Source organism: Myxocyprinus asiaticus, chromosome 3 (assembly GCF_019703515.2).
Source record: "Myxocyprinus asiaticus isolate MX2 ecotype Aquarium Trade chromosome 3, UBuf_Myxa_2, whole genome shotgun sequence".
NCBI classification, from domain to species: domain Eukaryota; kingdom Metazoa; phylum Chordata; class Actinopteri; order Cypriniformes; family Catostomidae; genus Myxocyprinus; species Myxocyprinus asiaticus.
This window is the reverse complement of record NC_059346.1, coordinates 34,091,385-34,117,858: the sequence shown is the minus strand read 5'-3', so window position 1 is coordinate 34,117,858 and position 26,474 is coordinate 34,091,385. Positions and strand designations below refer to the sequence as shown.

The following is a 26,474-nucleotide window of genomic DNA, read 5'->3' as shown; positions in this document are numbered from 1 at the left end:
TTAGCTGTCCATGAAAGAAGCATTTTCAGACATCACCATAAGCACTACGGATAACGTACATCTGATGATAGGTGTGGGTGAGAAACAAATCAATATTTAAGTCCTTTTTTATAAATTCTTCTCCCTGCCCAGTAGGTGGTGATATGCACGAAGAATGCAAATCGGCAAAAACAAAAGAAGAAGAATGTGAAAGTGAAAGTAGAGATTGATAGTAAAAAGAGACTTAAATACTGATCTGTTTCTCATCCACACTTATCATATCGCTTCTGAAAACATGGATTTAAACACTGGAGTCTTATGGATTACATTTATGCTGCATTTTTGTGATTTTTGGAGCTCGAAAGGTCTGGAAACCATTCACTTGCATTATATGGACCTACAGAGCTGAAATACTCTTCTAAAAATCTTTGTTAGTGTTCAGCAGAAGAAAGAAAGTCAGACACATCTGGGATGGCATGAAGGTGAGTAAATGATGAAAGAATTTTCCTTTTTGGGCGAGCTATACCTTTAATAATACTGACTCCTTGTTATAGCCAAATAATAATAATAAAAAAGTTTTTTGTAAAAATGATTAAAAACGGACTATTTTACCCTTACTTTGTCTCTGCCATGTACTGTATATTTATGCCTATTAAAGTATTGCACTGGTCCTTTCTCGTTGCCTCTATTGAAATAAATTCAAGAGTCAAGTCTTCCGTGCGCTTTATGTGAGTTGCTGCCTATGTAAAGCATTTGAAATCAGTCACTTATGAGGTTCCATGAGTGTTAGGGTGCCTATGTAGTTAGTCGGCATCTCACTAGATTTTGGAACAGAGCTAATAACTCAGATTTAATGGCAAAGGGAGGAAAAGTGTTTATTTTTATACCTGCACAAACTTTCCCCTGAGGGAAAAAGCCTTTAGGACAGGCCTGCAGACAGCGTCCATTCATCAGCAGAGCAGAGGGGTCCTTACAGCTGTCACAGTGATCTGCTGTTCCAGAGCATGTTAAACAGTCCTGATGACACTGGACTGCTGCAGACACAAACATCCAGCACAAAGTCAGAGAACACCCTAATCCACATACAGAACGCTCAAACTAACTGTGTTAACTCCCTAGTGAATAGTCATGCAAATTAATTGCCTCCCAGTCTTTGGTTTGCTGATAAAGCACACATGACTTCTCCACATGGTCCAAATGAAACCTGAGCCTCCAAGCATGGTTCTCTTTGGCACAATTAATTAAACAGTTTCAAATGAGCTGGTAAATTTACAGGGTAGCAGGTTTCTGGCTCCATCCATGAGGCTAGAGCAAGAGACATGACAGTAGGGCAAAGTTAAACATTACAGATATAATGATTTTTAATTGAGTGGTGTGAAAAAATACTTATTTTCAAAATTGACTAATCGATCGGTTGCCTGAACAACTTGCTGACTTACTGGCCTTAAGAAACATAAAAATTAAAAAATATCAACAAAAATATACAGTACTGTGCAAAAGTTTTAGGCAGTTGTGAAAAATGTTGTATAGTGAGAATGTTTTAAAAAAATAATGCCATAAAAAATAAATTATGAATTAATTTCATACAAAATGCAGTAAACGTAAAACAAAAACTAAATATTTGGTGTGATCACCCTGCACCTTTTAAACAGCACCAATTCTCCTAGGTACACTTGCACACCATTCTTCTTGGTTGTTGGAAGATACGTAGGTTGATCCAAGAATCTTGGAGAACTTGCCACAGTTCTTCTATGAATTTAGGTCTCAATTGCTTCTGTCTCTTCATGTAATCCCAGGCTGACTCAATAATGTTGAGATCTGGGCTCTGTGGGGACCATACCATATGTTGCAGGACTCCTTGTTCTACTTCTGTTCTATTCTATTTGCAAAAGGAATATTTGGAAATCTAAAAATGTATATTTCCTATTGACACACTAAAGCAGAATATATCAAATAACCATCTTTTTTGTGAAACATGTAATATGTATAAGACTTTTGCACAGTACTATATACAGTATGAGGATATATCTAGATAAACATCACTTATCGATATCAATCATGACCGATTCCTAACAGACACTGACTACGTTTACATGGACACCAGAAAGTGGCTTATTGTGAGCGGCATACTCTTTACTGTCTATGTGCTCAGTCAGTAAGCAGCTTTCTCAACAGCAATGTAATTTCCCCATGACGCTTGTGTAATTAACAAACATGGTATCCGAGGAAGACTTCACTATTTTATTCTCCGTTGCTTCACTTTTTATTTCCATATATTTCAATGTGTGTTTGCTGTGTTTGCTTCCTTTGCTTTCTATCATGATCTGAAGCAGAATTGTGCTGCAATACTAGTGGGGTTTCTCTCTCATGTAGCTCTGGGATTCCCCCAGTGTACAAGCGCTTATTTGCAAATGTGAGGGACAGTCGATATTTTACATTGGTGTGTATAATTGGGTATAGTTTATAGTTCCCATTGTACTCCCAGAAAAGTTTAATTCTTTCCGCTGTGTTTACTTGTTGATGGGCTCCATCCTATGACGTTTGTTATCTGGTCTGTTCACGCACATGTGCACTCCTCAAAAACCTGTAAGAGGGCCACATAAGCCACTGCTCCGGGAGAAATCCAGGTGTGTTAAACCGCTTTCTCCTAATCCCTTAAACGGTGTAAGGAATTCAGCGTTCTCGTATACAAGACGTTTTTGAACGCCGCTTACTGCAAAAATCCTGGAGTAAACCGTTTTTTAAGTGCATGCAAAACTTGGTCATTGAGACTACACAAGGAGCATTGGTGATTCTTTAGTGGTCATTCATAATATTTTTCCTTGACAAGGTCAGGCTCATATCCAGAGGGAGAAAATAGGAACCTTTTTATCTTTTTCTGACATAACCCCATAAATCACTTTTAATTAAACACTTTAGTGTGTGAATCTATAAGTTTTACTGAATAACTATCCTACTCTCAATTTTGCAGTTGAAGCATAAGCATGTTTTTGCCAGAATGACCTTTGTGACTCACCACTGATTTAAAAAATCTACTTGCTTGGAGTGCAAATGTGTTATAATATCAACACTATCAAGCAAATCCTTACAAATCCAACACAGCTTTTCTCACAATTACCCTGCAAGTCATTATGTCTCAGACAAGCCATCAATACCTAATAAAACACTGAAGCTGGGCTCCTTCTGTTCCTCATTACAGGCAGTCAAGTTAACAAACAGTATGTGGCTGTTAATACAGTACATTCAGATTGCCTTCATTCACCGTTTTGATAAAATCAGGACATTAACTAACAGGCACTATTGTCATGCAAGCTGTTACCTAACATGTGTGATTAATAGTGATGATAGTAAATGCAGACAGAGCAAGGGAAAGGGTATTTTGTAAACAGCAAACAGGACAACCATTTACCTGCCTAGAGTGTAAAAAATCAACTGCTGCATTTAGAGGATATATTAGCATAATCTGTATGCATAAAAAAGTCAACCCACACATATATAAACAACCAATAATTTGCCCTATTTCTTTAGACAAACACCTAAATACAAAAAGAACAAAATGTATACATGGACACGTTCAGAAATCATCAATGCATACTTTTCATTATCTAAGAGAACAAGAGACACCTTAAGAGAGAGAGAGAGAGAGAGAGAGAGAGATGTTGCCTTGCTCTCTAGAAATCAACAGGGAAATTTAGCATATAGAGCAGACCACGAGTCTCATGAGTACTGCAGAACTAAATAACCATGTTATCTACACAGAATATAATATAATACTATAGCTCTCATCTCACTCCCAATGAGCTCAAATCTATGTTTTGTCTTTATGGCTGAGGAATTATTCCTTGGAGGGCTGATAAAGAAAGATTTTCTCAATGATTCAAATGCTTGTTTTTTTTTTTTTTTTTTTTTTTTTTTTACATGGCACATAAAGAAATGCTGTTAAACTGGGAATAGAAAAATTAAAAACAATTTCATTTTAAAATAAATTGGAGGGTATTCAGGTAATTCATTTGCTTAATTTGTCATGGCTGTTAGCCAAACAAACACAAACACAGATGCAGGTCTCACCTAGATTGCACTCCGGACAGCATTGCTCACTGTGAGGTATTGTGAGGGTGCCCAATGGACAGGTGGGACAGGAGCTCTGGTAACAGGTCACATGACCATCCTGACATTGGCACACACGACATGGCCCCTCTCTGACACTCTCCAGATTCTGAAACCAGAGAACACACTGTCACAAAAGACTACTAATTCAAAAAAGGAAAACTACGTTTAAATACAGGTGAAATAAATATTAAACAAAATTATTTGCTTGGACAAGGTCCCTGTAATAATCTTTCTGTAATAATGTTATAATTCTGTTATCTCAATTGTTTCAATATATATATAGTAAATATATGTACCATAAACCAAGTTCTCATGTTTATTTACAGCAAGGCTTTTAAAGCTCTTGACATTGGATTTCTGCCCCTAAATGAAAAAAGACAGTCGGATTGATTGATTGATTGATTGAGGTATTGATTTGCTTGATCGTTTTTGTTTTTTAAATACTGTTATAAATTCAATGTGAACATATATGTAAAGTATAATAATACCTCTGAATGTGATTAACAAAAGATCATAATAAGGTTCATACCTTTTGGTCTGGCTGTGCATATGTACAGGAACTGGTTGTGGTTTTACACTCTGGGCAGCACTTCCCTGGCAAATGGACCAGTTTTTCTCCCTGGCACAAGGTGTGAAATTTGAGCTCATTTAATTTTGGTGTGAACACCCCCAAGGGAATGATTAGTTGCCTGGCATAGCACTACAAATCTCTAATTACCTCAGCAGTTTCCAATTCTATCACTGACGTTCTTTATAGGTGGCTGTTATCAATAGTCATTTACATGCATGTGAGAGTCTGTAGTTGTTTCTTCAGTGTAACACAGTTTGATTACAGAAGTCATGGTGGTCTTACAAGCAGATTAACAGATTTCAGTGAAATATGAAACTACAGGAGTGACAGAAAGTTTGATTAATGTATTAAAAAGATACAGACAGGCCTGCTGTTTTTAGTGCTGTTTAATCAGATACTCTATTACTATGACTTAAGCTCTCATTTTAATTAACACATTAAAATATAATCATATTTATAATGTTTGTACATTGAATTGCAGTCAGTATTAAATTAATTATGAAAGCTACTAGGGAGCTAAGAGGAATGCGTAATTATCAAGTCTGGTAACACAACAACAAACCCTCAAACTTGTGTAATACTCATGAAAAATATGTGCCCCTTGTAACATTTTTGCAAAACTATATTACGTACCTTATTACACGTTTCGCTGCAGTTTCCGAGTGAAATGGTATCATAATCAGATGAGATTTTTAAGGTAAAAGTTAGATGGAGGTTTTAATGAGTACAACGCACTTCCCTTACCTAAAACATTTACCTAAACCTAACCAATAATGTCCTAAAAGCAAAGGAGAGGTACTGTAACAAAACAGACATCCTTATCATAAACCAACACCTAAACCTAACCGATAGTGTGCTAAAAGCAAATTCTGAAGCAACCACGTCATTTCGTGTCACTTTTATGACACTTTAGGCTCACGTGCCAGCTTACCTGCTTGGCTGGGCTCAGGCCTCGGTCTTCCGAGTCCAAAGTACAACACTCTATCAGGTGAGCTACTGTGCAAGCTAGTTGGAATAAGTGTGTAAATGTAGGTGGGTCTGTAATACAAGTGTTAAAATGTATCATTGTCAAATGATACGTCAGAGTAAAAGTCTTTTGATATTACAACACAGCAGTATGTGAGTAACAGAGTGAAAAATAAGAGTTTATAAAGTCAAAATCAGCCGTAGTACTCGTGAATAAAAAAAGCATTGTTGTTTTAGCGCCTCTAGTGTTTATTACACCAGGAAACTGTGGCGAAACGTAGAATGTTGCACGTAAAACTCAGTCTGCAAAAATGCAGTAATAGTATAGTTCAGTGGTTCCCATCCCTGTTCCTGGAGACCCCCCAACACTACACATTTTGGATATCTCCCTAATAATTCAACACATCAGCTCGACTCCAAGAACTGAATTGGGTGTGTCAGAAAAGGGAGATGCAAAATGTGTAGTGTTGGGGGTGCTCCAGTAACAAGGTTGGGAACTACTGGTATAATTCTTTCTATGAGACAAGGTTGGTAATACTCCTATGCACTTCTATCATAAACCCAACCATGACTCTACGGCCCAAGAAAAGTTCACAAAAGTAGAGTGACAACTCAATTAAGTCTGAGTTCCCTCTCTAAAAGAATAACCTTTAGACTGTCCTGGATTTGGGCCAAAAGTTCAATTAATAAGTAATAAATCTCCAAAGAGCTCAACCTTTCAGTGTTCCTTATGATTAATAGAGAAGCTGAAATATATTGACTGAATATACATATAATGCATAACCCAAAAAACAAAAAAACAAATTCAACTTAGACAGGCATTTCAAACTTCTCTGGTACATTTTGCCCTAATAATTGTCAACATTTTAAATTGTGGTATATAGGTGATCCCCCATCTGAGCTTGTTAATAATGTCTTTTAATGAATAATGACTTGCTGATGGGTCTGCATCAAAATGTATAAAATTTGGGCACATACCCATGGGCACTCCGATCTGGTGCACTCGACCCGTTGGCACAGCACCTGACCCATTTTACACATGCAGAACTCACAACCTGTGCCGTTCCACAAATCGTCATGGTAACGGATGATGCCCTCATATAGGCAGCTGCCCTTAGACGTGACACAGTCTTCACAGCACTGGCTGGGTCGCTTGACCTTTGTCTGACCCTAAGGAGAACACAAGTTTACACGCATAATATAACATTACACCTATTTTACCACAATCATTTAATATTGTCCTTCAGTTTATAAAAGCAAAGGAATAATGTGTGTACAGTAATGCATTTACATTGGAAATCTAAGGGGCAAGTTTACAGCACAGAGTCAAAATGATTCACTATTGTAATTGACAGTATGTTACTGATGTTGATGATTTAAGCTGCATTTAACCCAGAATATTTGTTTAAAGACCCAGTTCCCTATCTGTTACTCACTCGATGTTGTGTCGATGTAGTGACACTAGGGGTCACTCTTGGGAGCCCCAAACATAACTCTGCTTTTTGAAAAAAGGCCAATGGAAATTGGCGAGTGGAATTTGCATGCCACTCCCCCGGACATACGGGTATAAAAGGAGCTGGTATGCAACCACTCATTCAGATTTTCTCTTCGGAGCCAATTGGTTCTATTCATTGAGCTGAAATCACCGAGTTCATTCACCTCGTCTGCTGGATTTACGGCACATTTCAGTGGCTTCTCCCCCTCTGCACCCGTGGACTGCAGAGAACGCCCCTGGGCGCTTCGGCAGAACAGCAAAAAGAGAGTATATTCTAAAAGAGTATATTTTCAACTCTAAAAGAGCGGCACAACGGAACGTCTTTTTAAAGATGCCTTTCTGTTTGTGTGTTATTCCTGGTTGCAGTCGTTATCTCTCCACTTCTGACAGCCACAATCGCTGTCTTATGTGTCTGGGCGCTGCCCATGTGGAGACTTCGTTCGTGGATGGGTCTTGTCCTCATTGCGAGAACATGACCATGACCATGAGTTGTGGTCGCGGCTTGCCATCGTAAGAAAGCAAGCCACCCCAGTGGCTCCCTGCCTTGGTCCTTCTACCTATGGATATGAGGCCACGTCGGTTAGCACTGGGGGCGATTTGGGGACTCCAATGGGACCACCTCCGCCGGGTAACCCCCCACGGACCTCCCATTCCTCAGCACACTCGAATGCCCCAGTCGGCTCTCGGATGAGAACGCTGGCTCGTCTCAGGGCGAGTTCGACCTCTTATTCGGTGCCCGGGAAGACAATGAGTTGTTGAGCGCAGCAACGGAGAGCGGGCTCGTCCATTCTGACGCAGAGGTTTCGGCTGGGCTTCCCCCTTCGGGTGTGGTCGCCCAGTCTCAGGCCGATGCGGAGATGACGGACATGCTTTCCCGGGCAGCCGCGAGCGTCGGGCTAGAGTGGAACCCTCCACTCTCCCCTGAACCCTCGCGGCTCGATGATTGGTTCCTGTGCCCAGAGAGCCGCTCACGGCCGCGCCCTGCCCTGGTTCCTTTATTCCCGTAAGTGCATGAGGAACTAACAAGATCATGGGGGCACCTTTTACCACCTGGTCCCGCTCTTTCAGCTCCCCCGCTATTACTAACCTCAATGGTGGGGCGGCCAAGGGGTATTCGGTGATCCCCCAGGTGGATAAGTGGCTCGCGGTGCACTTGTGCTCGCAGAGTGCCATCACCTGGTGCGGGCGCCCGAAGCTCTCATCCAGGGCCTGTAGGTTTACATCGTCTCTGACGGCTAAGGCCTACGGTTCCGCTGGACAAGCCACCTCTGCCCTGCACGCCATGGCTCTCCTGCAGGTACACCAAGCCAAGGTGCTAAAAGAGCTGCACGAGGGTAGTTCTGACCCGGGATTGATGCAGGAACTGCGCTCAGCGACCGACCTCACTCTCTGGGCGACGAAGGTCATGGCGCGGTCTCTTGGGCAGGAGATGTCCACCCTGGTGGTCCAGGAACGCCACCTTTGGCTCAACCTGGTCGACATGAGAAAGGCTGACAAGACACGGTTCCTTGACACCCCCATCTCCCAGGTTGGCCTGTTCGGCGACACCGCCAAGAACCCTAGGAAGGCTTCGAAGCGCCCCTGAGACGGGCAACCCAGGGGCGAGAGACCCGCTTCCACGGAGCTAGTAGAAAGACCACTCCATCCAGAGTGGAAGGAGAATCTTTTGTTTCATTTTCGCTGCATACCCAAGAGGCTGCGGTACCCAAAATTTCAACAAAAGAGTGGTTTCCTTGTTCTCTGGGTCACATGTCAAGTGTGCATGACCGTCGTCACAACCACCGTCCACCGTCCCATTTTGGCAGGTTCGGTCCTCCAGCGGCAGACCCCCCGCCCCTGCGCGTCCAGCTGTGGCACAAACATGCCCACACCGGGTTGGTTCCGATGGACTGCGGGACGATATTCCTCCTCCCCCCTCCCTGGCCAATCTTATGGTGGATATAAGGAGCCAGGTAAGTGCTTCGATGTCCCTGGACTCAGCACGGCCACGGGGCTCAAGCCCCCTTGATGTGGCGCCTCAGGCTCTGCCCCGAGTTGTTGGCAGTACTGCTTGCCCTGCGGAAGTTCCGGCCGTTGATCCAGGGCAAGCACGTGTTGGTCCGAAAAGACAACATGGCGACGGTAGCGTACAACAACCACCAAGGCGGTCTACGCTCCCGTTGCATGTCACAACTCTCCTGCCGTCTCCTCCTCTGGAATCACCAGCGCCTCAAGTCGCTACGAGCCACTCACATCCCGGGCGACCTCAACACAGCAGTGGATGCGCTGTCACGACAGGTTATGCTCAGGGGAGAGTGAAGACTCCACCCCCAGGTGGTCCAGCTGATTTGGAGTCGATTCAGTCGAGCACAGGTAGACCTGTTTGCTTCCTGGGAATCCTCCCACTGCCCACTTTGGTATGCCGTGACCGAGGCACCCCTCAGTATAGACGTGCTGGCACACAGCTGGCCCCCCTGGACTACGCAAATACGCGTTTCCCCCAGTGTGCCTACTTGCACAGACCCTGTGCAAGGTCAGGGAGGATGAAGAGCAGATCATCCTAGTAGCACCCTACTGGCCCACCCAGACGTGGTTCTCGGACCTCACGCTCCTAGCGACAGCCCCCCCCTGCGGATTCCCCTAAGGAAGGACCTTCTTTCTCAGGGACGGGGCGCCATCTGGCACCCGCGACCAGACCTCTGGAATCTCCACGTCTGGACCTTGGATAGGACGTGGAAGACCTAAGTGGCCTACCACAAACAGTGGTAGACACGATCACTCAGGCTAGGGCTCCCTCTATGAGGCAGCTGTATGCCTTGAAGTGGTGCCTGTTCGCTAAGTGGTGTACTTCCCGACGCGAAGACCCCCAGAGATGCGCAGTCGTATCGATGCTTTCCTTCCTGCAGGAGAGGCTGGAGAGGCGGCTGTCCCCTTCCACCTTGAAGGTGTATGTAGCTGCCATTTCGGCACATCATGAGGCAGTGGATGGTAAGTATTTGGGGAAGCACGACTTGGTCATCAGGTTCTTGAGAGGCGCTAGGAGGTTGAATCCCTCCAGACCATGCCTCATGCCCTCGTGGAACCTGTCTGTAGTCCTTCGGGGTCTACGGGGTGCTCCCGTTGAGCCCCTGGAGTCAGTAGAACTTAAGGCACTCTCTTTGAAGACTGCCCTCCTGACTGCGTTCATTTCTATCAAGAGGGTAGGGGACCTGCAGGTGTTCTCTGTCAGCGAATCGTGCCTGGAGTTCGGTCCGGGTTACTCTCACGTGATCCTGAGACCCGACTGGGCTATGTGCCCAAGGTTCCCACGACACCGTTAAGGGATCAGGTGGTGAACCTGCAAGCGCCACCCCAGGAGGAGGCAGACCCAGCTTTGGCATTGCTTTGTCCGGTGTGTGCTTTACACATCTATTTGGATCGTACGCAGAGCTTTAGAAGCTCCGAGTAGCTCTTTGTCGCCCACTGGGTAGTTGACGACATCATGATGGCATATCACACCCAGGACGTGCCGCCCCCCGTGGGACTATGAACCCACTCTACAAGGAGTGTAGCAGCCTCCTGGGCCCTGACCAGTGGCGCCTCTTTAGCAGACATCTGCAGAGCAGCGGGCTGGGCAACACCCAACACCTTTGCGAGGTTCTATAATCTCCGGGTTGAGCCGGTTTCGTCCCGTGTGTTGTCTGGTCCGAACAGGTAAGTTCTGGGACAGCTGGCCGGGTGTACCACTTGCGCATAGCGCCCTTCCCCTCCCATGAGGTGAAGAAGTGCACTTTTGACTCCCAGTCATGTTCACAAGTTGTGATCCCTGAATGACTTTCCTCCTTAGCCCTGTGGCAGACGAGTTTACGGAGAAACTCGCTGCCAGCCCAGTACATGTGCTAACTAGGCCCTGTACTGAGGTAGGTGCTCCACATGTGGTGGTTCCCTGTATGTGACACCATGTAATATCTTCCGCTAAATCGTTTCCCTGTTGGTAAACTGCGTCTTCCTGGCAGAGGCCCCTCTGCACCCGGTCACCATGTTTGTAGAAACTCCTCCCCCTCGGGTAGGACCTACACTATATTGTCAAAAGTATTCGCTCATCTGCCTTTAGACGCATATGAACTTAAGTGACATCCCATTCTTAATCCATAGGGTTTAATATGACATCGGCCCACCCTTTGCAGCTATAACAGCTTCAACTCTTCTGGGAAGGATTTCCACAAGGTTTAGGAGTGTGTTTATGGGAATTTTTGACCATTCTTCCAGAAGCGCATTTGTGAGGTCAGACACTGATGAGAAGGCCTGGCTCGCAGTCTTCGCTCTAATTCATCCCAAAGGTGCTCTATCAGGTTGAGGTCAGGACTCTGTGCTGGCCAGTCAAGTTCTTCCACACCAAACTCGCTCATCCATGTCTTTATGGACCTTGCTTTGTGCACTGGTGCGCAGTCATGTTGGAACAGGAAGGGGCCATCCCCAAACTGTTCCCACAAAGTTGGGAGCATGGAATTGTCCAAAATCTCTTGGTATGCTGAAGCATTCAGAGTTCCTTTCACTGGAACTAAGGGGCCAAGCCCAGTTCCTGAAAAACAACCCCACACCATAATCCCCCCTCCACCAAACTTCACATTTGGCACAATGCAGTCAGACAAGTACCGTTCTCCTGGCAACCGCCAAACCCAGACTCGTCCATCAGATTGCCAGACGGAGAAGCGTGATTCGTCACTCCAGAGAACGCGTCTCCACTGCTCTAGAGTCCAGTGGCGGTGTGCTTTACACCACTGCATCCGACGCTTTGCATTGCACTTGGTGATGTATCGCTTGGATGCAGCTGCTCGGCCATGGAAACCCATTCCATGAAGCTCTCTACGCACTGTTCTTGAGCTAATCTGAAGGCCACATGAACTTTGGAGGTCTGTAGCGATTGACTCTGCAGAAAGTTGGCGACCTCTGCGCACTATGCACCTCAGCATCCGCTGACCTCGCTCTGTCATTTTACGTGGCCTACCGCTTTGTGGCTGAGTTGCTGTCATTCCCAATCGCTTCAACTTTGTTATAATACCACTGACAGTTGACTGTGGAATATTTAGTAGCGAGGAAATTTCACGACTGGACTTGTTGCACAGGTGGCATCCTATCACAGTACCACGCAGACTGCTTCTACAAACATTTGTGAAAGAATGGGCAGCTCCTGAGAGCGGCCCATTCTTTCACAAATGTTTGTAGAAGCAGTCTGCATGCCTAGGTGCTTCATTTTATACACCTGTGGCCATGGAAGTGATTGGAACACCTGAATTCAATTATTTGGATGGGTGAGCGAATACTTTTGGCAATATAGTGTACCATGGAACTTCTCCACATGACATACTTCCGATGAGATTCGGTAAGACCATGTGACATATTTCCACTGAAAATTATCCCCCCTCTCTGGGCGGGATGTGGTCTTCGCGGTGTCCTCCCCTTCGGAGTGACACCCCCCCGATGTAGACATTTATGGCCCCAGTTGGTTAACAAATTCCACTCTTTTTGGGGAGAAAAAGGAGGAAAAGTGGCCACGGCTGGGCTAGCCTGTCCCTATTTTTTGGGCAGTCAACTTGTTCCCGAAGGACTGTTCAACATTCAGTCAGTCAGTCCACGTAACACAGTTCAGCTAGTTGTGGCGTTTTGTATAGGGACCCCTAGTGACACAACGTCGAGTGAGTGACAGATAGGGAACATCCTGGTTACTTTCGTAACCTCCGTTCCCTGATGGAGGGAACGAGACATTGTGTCCCTCTTGCCACAACACTGAACTACCCGCTGAAATGGCCGGGACCTTGTCTCGGCTCCTCAGCACAAAACCTGAATGAGTGGTTGCATACCAGCTCCTTTCATACCTGTATGTCCTGGGGAGTGGCATGAAAATTCCACTCGCCAATTTCCATTGGCTTTTATTCAAAAAGCAGAGGTGTTTGGGGCTCCCAAGTGTGACCCCTAATGTCACTACATCGACGCAACGTCTCGTTCCCTCCATCAGGGAACGGAGGTTACGAAAGTAACCAGGACATTTTCTTTCCTGTGGCATATTAACTATTAAAACAGGAAGCTTGGGCAGGGCATATTGAAGGACCTGTTTTTTAATAGCCTATAGGCTTTAGTTTTGTCACAGCCATAAACAATAATTTGCTAATTGCAAGTCTGTTGCTGGTGGCATTAGGGATAGGGCATTATCACTCTAGAGAGGATTTGATTGGACAAATATCTGTGTGGTCATTACCATTTTTAGTCCATTTTGCCAGAAAAGAGAAGACTGTTTAATTAAATTTTAGCACATAGATCTGCTAACAGTTCATTTGATCAACATTTAGGAGTACGTTAGCATTAAGATGACTTCAGATCTAACAAACATTGACTAAAAGCCAGAAAACTCTTTTGATTTTGATTTCATGTGGTCTTCAAGGCTCAAAAGGATTCACCTCTATTAAGGTAATGCACAAAAATGAAATGTCTGTTTGTTCTTGCTGAGTATTTTTCTGAATCACAGTTTTATAAGATCATGAATTTTGTATTAAAGCAAAAAAATGAGATGGACTCCAAACCCCCCAGAGCATCACAGAGAGATGCATAATACATGCTCAAACAATCTTGGATGACAAAAATTAACTGTCCCTTTCAGGCATAAAAAGCATAAGCTATCAGCATCAAGTTAAATTGTATTATATTGCAAAAGACACTAGACAGTTAGCTAACAGCTATTCCCCCTTGATTTTCTCAGTAACCACACTGGAAAAGTAACTGTCTCTGACATGAAGTGTTGGGTGTAATATATTTCAACTGACCATGTCACAGTGGAGAGGAGGGCACTTCTCCGTGTGACATCGAGAGTGACCGCGATCACACACACAGGTAGAACAGCTTCCCCTTTGCCACTGCTCACCGTGCTAAGAACACACACATACACACACAATAAATTACTTTATTAGAACCCCTATAGACTACTGAGGTCTCTATTTAAAATTCAGGTGGCATCCACTTCAAAAGAAAATAAAAAAATATCTCAGACAACCCCAAAGCTGTTTTTCAGCAGTATAAAACATTACAGTACATAATTCATGACATGATAGAATAGACATATTCAGCCATTATACTGAACAAGAAAAAGAATTAAAGGAGATGAGGAGGCTGCTGAATGTATGTTATCCTCTCTAAACCTTTCACTTAATCCATGGTGATCAAAAGAGCCAAAATCCTCTGAGTGGGACGTGATCACTGAGAGTGCATTGCTATGGGAAAATCAACACTAAATGACACGTGTTGAGAGATTTGTGTACACATTTGTGTGCTGTTCAGATCCCCTGCTTTTTGGCTTCTGTTTTTCCTGTGTGAGGCTGCCAATCAGATGTGGGCGGAGCCACTAACCAGCTATACTTGGAGTCCTGCTTATTTAAGATGTGCTTGCTGCACTTCATGGCTGCTGCTGCCCCAGGAAACCCCCTACTGTGTTTGTTTGTTGTTTTTGATTTCATTTCTTTTATTTTAAAAGGATGGTTAGTTTGTCTTTTGTATTAGTGAAAACAGATTACAATAGACAGAGTAGGCAAATAAGCTGACCCGGAAGATTTATTTCTGTGTTTGTTCTTTTCATCGGAAGATACTAAGCTTTCTTGACCCTTAGTTCATTGATAGTTACATTTAGTCAGCTCACCTGTCCTTGTTAAGCATGGTTTTAATTTACTGTTGAGTTTTTCTTTATTTTCATTGAAAAATAAACATCCAACTTTTTTTACCATGGCCATTGCAACCTTTTTGTTTTCTACTTTAACGGCTTCTTATTTTGGTCCCAAACTTGGGTCGTAACAGTACCTGTGTTTCTAAAGAGAGGTATTAGAGAAGTGTGTGTGTGTGTATGGGAGTTGCAAAGATGTAAGGATACAACCACTGATATATATAACTGGATCGCTGACACAACGGTAAACTGCAAGCAGGAGGTGACGCCACCAGAAGTGTTTGAGCGGCCATCTTGGTGTGCCCAAACTGCCATAGAGCCTCAATGACTCACAGCTGATAACGCTGTTGGTTCACCGTCTCCAACCTCCCGATACAACAGTTGCATTTTGCCCTTTAGTGTCAATCATGATTAATGTTTAATATGCTTGTTATGGATTATATTCATTACGAGGGAGAAGATATTCAGGGATCACGATGTCAGAGCATTCGCCTGCCCCATTGTGCTGCATAACGACCATCAAGCGTCAAAACTTTCCACAAGTTGTAATGTAAATAGAAAAAAATTTAATATTTGCTTATTTTAAAGGGTTAGTTCACCCAAAAAATTTAAATTCTCTCATCATTTACTCACCCACATGCCATCCCAGGTGTGTATGGCTTTCCTCAGCAGAACACATTTGAAGAAAAACAGAAAAAATACCTTGGCTCAGGGGCCTGGGTAGCTCAGTGGTAAAGACGCTGGTTACCACCGCTGGAGTTCGCTAGTTTGAATCCCAGGGTGTGCTGAGTGATTCCAGCCAGGTCTCCTAAGCAACCAAATTGGCCCGGTTGCTAGGGGGTAACGTCCTCGCTATAATGTGGTTCGTTCTCAGTGGGGCGTGTGGTGAGTTGAGCGTGGTTGCCGCGGTGGGTGGCATGAAGCCTCCGCACGCGCTATGTCTCTGTGGCAATGCGCTCAACAAGCCACGTGATAAGATGCGAGGGTTGACGTCTCAGACGCGGAGGCAGCTGGGATTCGTCCTCTGCCACCCGGAATTGGGCATTCCAAATTGGGAGAAAAAAAGAGATAATCCAAAAAAATAAAAAATAAATAAAAATATCTTGGCTCAGTAGGTCCTTAAAATGCAAGTGGAAGGTGATACAAGCTTTGAAGCTCTAAAAATCACAGACAGTCATCCATACGACTCTGCCGGTTAAATTAGTTTCTTCTAAAGCGAAACGATCACTTTTGGTGTGAAAAAGATAAATATTTAAGTACTTTTTACCAGAAAATCATCGCTTCCGGTCAGCAGCAGTATGCGTGTGTGACGTAGCCTAATCGCGTTGGCACGTTCACGCAAAAACAGACGCACATGCGACACACCCGGAGGACCTGCGCTGTTTACAACTGAGTAGGAGTAACAGAAGTGCTGCTGGTTTTGGTTTAGATCTGTATTTATATTTGTTTGTTTACTCACAATGGTGCGTTTCTGTGCTCATCCTGGATGTCATAACCAAGAGAAAAACGTGAGATTACATCTGAACATGCCAATGCGAATACGTCACACGAGAGACTGTGTGAATTCCGCCCTCTCGTGAATGTGTATACTGCTGCTAACCGACTAAAGCGACGATTTAGTTGAAGTACTTAAATATTGATATTTTTCACACCAAAAGCAATCGGTTCACTTTAGAATACATTAATTTAACCAGTGGAGTCTTATGGATGATGTTTATGCTGACTGTCTGTTCTTTTTGGAGATTTAAAAGTTGTATCACCATTCACATGCATTTTAGGGACCTACTATTTAAACCTTGCCTATCAGTTTAATTCATCTTTGCTTTTTTTGTATCTCTCCCTCTCTGCGCACCCACTGTGTGTGTGTGATAGAGAGAGTGAGAGAGAGAGAGTGCCCACTCTCAGGCAAGTGACTGTGAGAAAAAGGCACTTTTTAATGAAAACATTTACCGTACGTGAAACAAGTAACTCTGAAAAAATACTTAAATGTTCGCAATAAATATCTCTGAAAATATCTGTTTTTATTTTACCTCAGTTTCAGTGAACTTGTTTACATTCAGCTGATCTGTTCGCCACTGAAGTTTGTTAGAGGTATACATAACTTGCTCGGGCTTTCAAGAAACAGGAAAAATTCTCGAATAAATAAATAAATAAATCATAACAAGTGTTGGACGTTGTTGTTGTTGGGATGTACAAGCAGATTTTAGACATAAAATCGGTGATTGGCTGTTTACTCACTGAAAAGAGAAGATTTTCTATTAATTCAATAGGCACATTGGAATGTTTGGGCATAGTAATATTGCTGCGAAGTGGCTTCAATGTTTTGACTTCATCAGCAATCCAGTTCTGTATATATATATCAATCAGTTGGTACAACGTAACTTTTATTTTATCAACATCAAGATTTTAAGTTAAAATTTACATGAACGTATAAGAGAAAGTGTATGTTTAGGTGTTGTAACTGGTCACCATTTCTTTTAAGATGTTCACAATTTTTAGTCACCTTTTCGTCTTCACTACCTCATTTTAAATGGATGTAACAAATAATATTTAAAAAATACAAATACACATGTAGGCTCTAAATTAGTATGGTCATGATAACTGCATGCTAAATAATTAAGAAAGAATTAGCTAAATGGTGTTTAAAGTAGTTCATGAAAGAATTTAATGTCAAGTGCGTACCTAAAACCACATATACAGATTTAAAGTACAGTATATTTATTGTATGTGTAAATGATGCAGGGACAAATAAGGGATGGATGCAAGGTAAAGAGGGAAGTGTGAAGGGAGTAGTGATGGGCATTCCAGCTCTTTTCAGTGAGCCGGCTCGTTCGGCTCAGCTCACCAAAAAGAGCCGGCTCTTTTGGCTCCCAAATGGCTCTTTAAAAAAAAGGTTTTTGTATTTTTTCAAGTCAAACAGTTTGCAATAGTTTGACTATGATTGGTGTTAAAACAATTCTAATTATATTATTAAATGAAATCATACTCTACCTTAACCACAATGTATTTAAAAATGCATTGGTTTGCATTTGCATTTAAAGTATAACTTTTTAATGTATATAAACAAAGTGCATATAAATCTAACCATTCAAAACGAATACAATCTGAACAGCATAATAGAATATTGCACCATATCAAAGAAAAATAATTAACAATTTGCAAAACTGCAGCATCCCACAAATTGAAATAAACGTAAAAAAGAAGGATGCTATTACACATGTAATAGCATTTAATGTATATAAACAAAGTGCATATAAATGTAACAATTCAAAACGAATACAATCTGAACAACATAATAAGTTGGCTCCGCCCTCCCTCACGCATCTTTGGTTCATTGGTTGACACTGTGTGTCTGATTGACAGGAACAACAGGTGAGGCTGTTAGTCTGAGCAGACAGTCAGAATGAATGTGCGTGCGCTTGAACATTTAGGCCTATATTATTTTATTTCTTTTTTCGTTCTTTGAATTCATTAATTCTATTCATTTAAATCTTTTGATTATTCATATCTTAATTTTTTTAAAAATATTTTTATAAATAGATTCGGCTCTTCTGATATGCGAGCCAGCTCCCAACGTTCACCTACAAGAGCCGCTCTTAAAGCCGACTCGTTCTCGAATGACCCATCACTAGATGGGAGGATAGAGGAGGGAGTGACAGGCACACCACATACACCAAACTCTCTGTGTGACCGAAGATACACAGCTCTATCCTCAAGACATCTGCCACAACATGAATGATAAACACACTCTAATACACGCTTACCCATTTATTATCCACTCTCTTTCTCTCCACTACTTTCTATTCCTCAAAAGGTCTTACATAATACAGACACACATTATCTCCCATCTGTCTATCTCTGTCTTTATATTTCTGTGTATATTTCACATTTTATAATCTTATTTTCAGCTTACCTTGTATTCATTCCCAGCTTCCATGCATGGATTCGGCTCACACTGGGGACAGCACTGTCCAGGTTGGACCACCAGGTTCTCATTCTGCATACCACACAGAATGAACATCAAAATGCTATTTATTTCATGGCAAGTACTATTCTCATTGAATTCGTAATAACATTTGAACAAATAAAGACTTAAAAGAATAGTTCACCCAAAAAATAATTTATTAACTCAAATGATTTTCTTTCTTGGAACACAAAAGGAAATGTTAGGCAGAATGCTAGCCTCAGTCACCATTCACTTTCATTGGATCTTTTTTTTTTCATGCAAATAAAGTGAATGGTGACTGAGGCAAACATCTCCTTTTGTGGTCCACGGAAGAAAGTAATTCAAGTTTGGAATGACATGAGAGTGAGTAAATAATGACAGAATTTTCATTTTTGAGTGAACTATCCCTTAAACCAATTAGTACAGGTTTCATCAAATTCACATCGCTAGTTTTAGAGTTAAATATGATGTGGACAATAACCGGTGGTTATATTTACACATCTAAAATAAAAATGCAGCACTGTGGTTGTGTTACTGAGTTCCCTATCGATTCAGTTCACTTGACATTGCAATGAACGCTATGAGGAAAATCCCTTTTCCACGACCTAGTTGAAGCCCTTGTATCATAACGCCAATCCTATGATTGGCAATGATGTTTGAGCCCCGCCCATTTAGGTGTGCATTTGCCCTATATAAGTGGGTGCTCAAACATAATTTCTTGAGAATTTTCTTGCTTCAAGACTGACATCATCTTGACTATGACAGATTATCTCATCTTGATCAGCCCTCTCTTCGCCATCGACAGACACCCTTCATTGGACGGGATTCCCTGCAGATGCATCAGGACATTCTTTGCCTGAGTGAAGATTCACCCGCCCCCTCTAATGTTCCAGTGAAGAAGTCACCGCTGCTGGATCAGGTTCTTCGCTCAGCGAGACATCTACCTGCTTCCCACAGCATCCAGGCAGGAGTTGTATCCTTTCGATATATATAATATAATTCTGTCCAAGTGATGTAAAACACACTAAAAGAGCCGCTTGTGTATATGCATCTTTTTAAAGATGTCATATCGCAAGTGTTCCTGTGAGTGATACATCGCTCCGTCAGACCATCAAGAGCTGCGTTCGAAGCAGCTGTCATGGGGACAGACTGCCCTCACTGTGAGGAAATGAGTCTCAAGATGCTCCGCTCTAGGGTCACCCTCATTCTGAGGGATGATTCCACCTCCCGCGCCCTCCCGACCACTTTCTCTGTGTTAAGTCTCGAGGGACCACATGAGGAAGCAAGGCAGGGCCACGAGGTAGAGATGGATGAACCCGAGGAGCCCCACGTTCTTCCCATGCAGCGTCTTCACCCTGCAGTATACACGTAATGACCTCCGGCACTCTGTGAATGAGCGCAGAGTTGTCGTATTTGGCGGGTCTGACGATAATAATGATGCCATGTCCCTCGCGGCATCGGACATAGGAGAATGGTCCATGGAGGATGCTGCAGCCCCTTCCTCAAGCAAGAGTGAGGAGCACGCACTGGCCACTGACAGAGAGCTTCTTCGCGTCCTCACATGGGCGATTGAGAAGCTCGATCTCGAGTGGTCCCCTCCAGAGGAGCTGGTAAAATCTCACCTAGATGAGTGTTTCCTGCAGACAGCCACCGCCAGCCCACGGCCGGAGAACTGCATTGTTCTTCCCAGAAGTCTGCAAGCCAGGTCATCACAAAAAGTGGACCACGGTGAGGATAAGGGATATGCTAAGCTTCCCCCAATTGAAGAGGCAGTTGCAGCTCATCTCTGTCCTTTTACAGCTGTGGGATGGAAATCCCGCACTACCCACCCTTCCAAGCGGTGCCAACTGACGTCCACACTGGCTGGAAGAGCTTACTCAGTGGCGGGCCAGGCTGGTTCGGTGCTCCATAGCATGGCAGTGCTTCAAGTCTTTCAGGCCATGCTCCTCAAAGATGTGGATGAGCAAGGCCTGAATCCTGACTTGGTCAAAGAGCTCCTCACTGCCACAGATCTGGGGCTGCAAGCTACTAAAGTTACCGCACAGGCCATCGGAAAGGTGATGGGTAATTTGGTGGTTTTGGACTGGCATGTCTGGTTAACGCTCACAGAAATACGTGACGCTGAGAAAGCCGCACTGCTCGACACCCATATCATGCTGTGAATGTCAGATGGTGAATCTGCTGGCCACCCCAAGAGCTCCATTGTGCTCCCTTCCGTTGATTGAGGTCCCCTTCGAAAGAATTGGTATTGACCTCGTTGGGCCATTAGAGCGGACGGCACATGGGCATTTGTGTTGGTTCTGGTGGACTACGCAATGCGATATCCGGAAGCAGTGCATCTGCACAATATTTCAGCATGAAGTAATGTGGAGGCACTCTACAGAATTATCTCCCAAGTGGGGATTACGAAAGAAATCTTCACTGATTAGGGCACTAAGTTTATGTCGCGTACATTACGCGGACTGTACGAATTATTGGGGATTATATCGATTCGTATCAGCAATTGCCACCCCCAAACGGACGGCTTGGTCAAATGATTTAATCTGGATTCATAAATTCGTACACGAAGATGCTCAAAATTGGGACAAGTGCCTCGAGCCCCTATTATTTGCAGTACGAGAGGTCACGCAAGCCTCCACGGGGTTCTCCCCATTTTAATTATTGTATGGTGTTGACCACACAGTGTGCTTGACGTCCAACAGGAAAACTGGGAGGAGGGATCTTCAAACAGCAAAAATGAAATTCAATACGTTCGTTGACCTGGGCAATTAACACAGGAGAATTTGCTCCAGGCTCAAGAATGTCAAAGACGGCTGTATAATAGGGGCACTCGACTACAGGAATTTACACCGGGAGATAAAGCCCTTGTATTGCTCCCCACATTAAGCTCTAAATTGCTCGGCAAGTGGCAAGGACCCTTTGAGGTCACTCGGTGGGGAAATTGATTATGAGGAGAAATTAAATGATAGAGGCAGAGCACGTCATATTTACCACCTCAACCTCCGAAAACCATGGAGAGAGGCGGTTCCCGTGACTTTGGCGACGGTGGTTCCAGAGAGGGAGGAGCTCTGGCCGAACTTAAAAGCCAACGATTGAGTCACCCCGGTCACTTGTGGAGACCACCTCTCACCATCCCAAGTCATGGAGGTTGCCAGGTTACAAGGAGGATTCTCCGACGTGTTCTCACCTCTCCCTGGTCATGTGAATCTCATCCAGCACAATACTGAAACGACCCCAGGAGTAGTGGTACGCAGTACCGATTACCCGAACACAAAAAAGAATTGGTACGGGAACCAGAGCGTACATGTTGTCGCGCCAGAGACCGATGGCGGGGGAATGGAGACACAAGTGGCCGGTGAAACGCAAATACATATCTCCCCCGGTGCATCTCCTTCACTCTGTCATCAGCAAAGTCCGAGAGGACAAGGAAATTGTTCTGTTGGTTGTGCCAAAATGGCTCTGGCCTCAGTAAAATGGGTTGGTGATATACAGGTGTTGTCGGTTGACAGTTCATGTCTGGAATTCGGTCCAGGGCTTTCAAAAGCCACCATCAAACCCAAAAAAGGCTATGTGCCTATGGTGCTTTCCACACCCTTCAGGGCTCAGATAGTACACCTACAAGCTTTCTTTTCTCCACCGTCTAATACGGATGAGGAGCAGTTAGCGCATTGGCTCAGTCTATAATGAACACCATTTTGCAAGCTAGAGCGCCATCTATGAGATGCCTCTATGCACTAAAACAGCATGCATTTGCAGATTGGTGCTCTTCACGCAACAAAGACCTAGTGAATTGATCCATAACGGAGATCCTTACATCCCTTAAAGAGCAGTTGGATGCAGGTCTTACTCCGTCAACGCTTCAGGTCTATGTAGCGACCATATCAGCATTTCACACCCCAGAGGCTGGTTCCTCTATAGGCAGACATGATCTGATCATAAAGTTCCTTAGGGACTCAAGGCACTTGAACCCCCCTCGCCCTGCTACGGTTCCAACATGGGACTTAAATTTGGTGCTGAGGGTGTTCACGAGCCCCCTGTTCGAACCATTGGAATCCATTGAGTTGCATGTGCTCTCTTTAAAGACTACACTGCTGTTGGCACTGGCCTCAGTAAAACGGGTTGGTGATATACAGGTGCTGTCGGTTGACAGTTCATGTCTGGAATTCGGTCCATGGCTTTCAAAAGCCACCATCAAACCCAAAAAAGGCTATGTGCCTAAGATGTTTTCCACATCCTTCAGGGCTCAGATAGTACACCTACAAGCTTTCTTTTCTCCACTGTCTAATACGGATGAGGAGCAGTTAGCGCATTTATTATGCGCCATGCGAACATTGCACAAGTATGTGGAGTGCACTCGCCAGTTTAGACTGTCAGATCAGCAATTCGTTTGTTATGGAGGACGCACAAAAGGCATGTCTGTTTCCAAACAAAGGCTCTCTCACTGGATCTTTGATGCTGTCGCCCTCGCTTATGAGTCACAGGCATTAGATGCCCTATTGGCATAAAGGCGCATTCAAATAGAGGCATGGCTTCCTCATGGGCATGGACAAATGGTATATCCCTACAGGATATATGCTTTGCAGCAGGATGGTCTTCGTAGAACACGTTCGCAAGGTTTTATAACCTAGATATGGTGTCCATCGCTTCGCGAGTCCTTTCTGTCTAGAAAGCTACTATTCCTTCACCCAAAAAGTGATTTTCCCCTTAGCATTCATTGCAATATCTCATTTCCTTCATCTCAGGGAACCGAGGTTACATGAGTAACTGGAGACGTTATCGTGTAAAGAGATGAACTGAGCACAACTGACAGTTCATAGATGTTACTGACCGCTTTGCATGTAACAGGCTGACACTCTGCAACCAGGCATTCAGTCTGACCATTTCTGCATTGACACTTTGTACAGGGGCTGGGTGTCCAATCAACTCCATCTCCATACTCACGGCCTTCCCAGGAGCAAGAGGCTATGGAGGAATGTCACATTAATGAGGGAGAGAGAGAGAGAGAGAGAGAGAAGAGGGAGGAGTTGACCAATCAGTGATGTGCTTTCAAACACCCATATGCACAAACACACAAACACAGAGAGAGAACTCTACATTATATGTTTGTTGATCTTTTATTTAGTCATTCTATAATTTGTAATCATCTGTTCAAGATTCATTGTAAACATAGCAAATGCTTTGGCAATACATTGTAATGTTTGTCATGCCAAATAAAGCACATTTGAAATTAATTGAATTGAATTGACGATTGGCTATTGCTGGCCCGATCAGAGGCTCTGCTATGCGAGCACAGGGACTTGACACTTCACCATTTGAACAGCCTGGGTCTCCTTATTAACTGGGTGAAGAGCACACTTTCTCCCAGCCAACAAATCTCCTTTTTGGGGGTTCAACTCGACTCCATGAGCATGCGTACACACCTCACGAGCTAGCGCATCCAGACCATTCAACAGTGTCTGTCTCAGTTCAAACTGGGGAAAGCATTTCCACTGAAGTCTTTTCAGAAAATGCTGGGTTTTATGGTGGCAGCATCTGCCGTCATACCATTTGGTCTTTTACACATGAGATCTCTCCAGTGCTGGTTCAAACCCATGCACCAAGTCATACGCCTGGCACTGGGGGCGCATACGCGTCACCATGACTCGCCGCTGCCTGGCTGCTCTAGCACCATGGACAGCTCCAAACTTTTATCAGCAGTGTATGATGCTGGGTCAGGTTTTCAGGTGGAAAGTGGTGACCACGGATGCGTCCAACATGGGTTAGGGCACGCTGTGCAATGGACACCCGGCTTTCAGCACTTGGACTTGACGTTTATGTACCAAGTTTAAATCTTTCTCCCATAATCTATTGAGAGAAGATGAAGCTCCGTCCACCAAACTCTGAATTAGCAGGGAGTAATACACTGATGCCTCATGACCTTTTCCAAAAGCAGTAATCACCACTCCCAGAGTATCTGCCGCTTTAGGGGGGTGTATGCTACTCCCAAAAATAGCTGTAAATACCTAAAGAATTGAGACCCGGGAATCCCAAAATGTTGAACCATATTTTCAAAGGATCTCAACACTCCACTCTCATATAGGTCACTGAATATTTTAACCTCCCACACAATCCACTCTGTCCAGCAGAAAGGGGACTTATTAATACATCATTTTGGTTTCAGCCATATGCTCGAAGCAACATTTAAATAAATGTCTGAATTAAACACTCTGGTGTAACTTAACTTCGGTTATTTTGATAGAAAGGCTTTGCAATGGTAAAATAGGAGCAAGAACTTCCTGTTCAATACAAAACCAGGGAGGGGCTCTCTCAGCTGGAAGCGTCCAATGAGCCAAATGTCTGAGAATGAATGCATAATAATAAAACAAAATCTTGGGTAGGCCTAGCCCACCTTTGTCAATGGGCCTATGTAACTTACTGAAGTGTAATCTGAGATGTTTACCATTCCAAATGAAGGACTTCGCTATGCTATCAAATTGCTTGAAATAAAAGAGGGGGACATCTATAGGGAGAGATTGTAGCAGGTAGTTGAATTTTGGAATACAATTCATTTTAACAACATTAACCTTCCAATCATAGATAAATGTAATGAAGCCCACCTGCCCACATCGCTTGAAAAACTTTTTATTAAAGAGTCAAAATTTACTCTAACTAAATCACACAAATTTGCTGGGAATAAAATACCCAAATACCTAATGCCCTGTTTAGGCCACTGGAAGGCGTCTGGCTGAAAAGCCATTACCGGACAGTATCTGTCAGACCCAAAGCTTCGGATATAGACCAATTAACTCTGTATCCTGAGAATTTAGAAAAGGAATTCATAATTCTGTGGAGACAAGGCATAGATCTAGTAGGGTCGGAGATGAATAATAAAATATCATCTGCATAAAGCAAAAGCTTATGCGCCACACCTCCCTCCATCTTTGCACGCTAGATTTCCAAAATCTTAAAAAAATAATCCCATTCTACCATATCAAATGCCTTTTTGGCATCAAGTGAGATGGCAGCGGAGTCTGATCATTCGCCACTGACCACTTGATATTCATAAAATGCCTAATGTTATCAAAAGAGCTACGGCCCTGAATAAACCTCACCTGATCTATATGTATAGGAGATGTCATAAATTTACTTAATCGGTTAGCCAAAATTGTTTTACAGTATTTTAACGTCTAACTGGATCAGGGAAATTGGACAATAACTCTTACACAATTTGGATCTTTGTCCTTTTTAAGAATCAGACTAATCCGGGCTTGTGTCACGGTTGGCGGAAGCTTTCCATTCTTTAATGATTCCATATTAACTTCTAGCAAAAGTGGAGCCAGTTCTGTAGCATAAGATCTAAAGAAATTCAGCGGCAAAGCCGTCTGGCCCCTTAATTACCTCGCCAAGCTCCTCCAAGGTTATCTCGGAATCAAAATAATTTTTTTGCTCAGTCATCAGTTTAGGAAGTGCACCCTAAATATTCATTTTGGACTGTCAAAAAATAGAGTACATTCACTTGCATTGTTTAAAGGAGGAGGCCTGAAATGAAATCCTAAAAATCTTAAACTCTGTTTTGATGAAGAAAGAAACTCAGATACATCTTGGATGGCCTGAGGGTGAGTAAATTATCAGCAAATTTTCATTTTTGGGTGAACTATTCCTTTAAGTACTTCCCAAGCCACGCCCACAGAGGATACTGAGGATCAGTTGGTCTCCATATAGACATTGATTTCAGCCTTTAGCATTTGTTGGAATTCAGGATTTT

At 43.5% G+C, this 26,474-nt stretch overlaps 1 protein-coding gene across 1 annotated transcript in view; it reads right to left on the bottom strand.

Annotated features, from left to right (window-relative positions):
- Positions 1-26,474, bottom strand: part of LOC127429960 (extracellular matrix organizing protein FRAS1-like) — a 209,212-nt gene that overhangs the window by 111,602 nt on the left and 71,136 nt on the right. The window contains exons 6-12 of the mRNA XM_051679361.1: positions 23,559-23,692; positions 18,698-18,781; positions 13,898-13,999; positions 6,605-6,796; positions 4,619-4,708; positions 4,048-4,195; positions 867-1,010 (exon numbers count right to left, since the gene is read on the bottom strand). Of these exons, the coding sequence (XP_051535321.1) occupies positions 867-1,010; positions 4,048-4,195; positions 4,619-4,708; positions 6,605-6,796; positions 13,898-13,999; positions 18,698-18,781; positions 23,559-23,692 (894 nt within the window). The remainder of the gene's footprint in view (positions 1-866; positions 1,011-4,047; positions 4,196-4,618; positions 4,709-6,604; positions 6,797-13,897; positions 14,000-18,697; positions 18,782-23,558; positions 23,693-26,474) is intronic.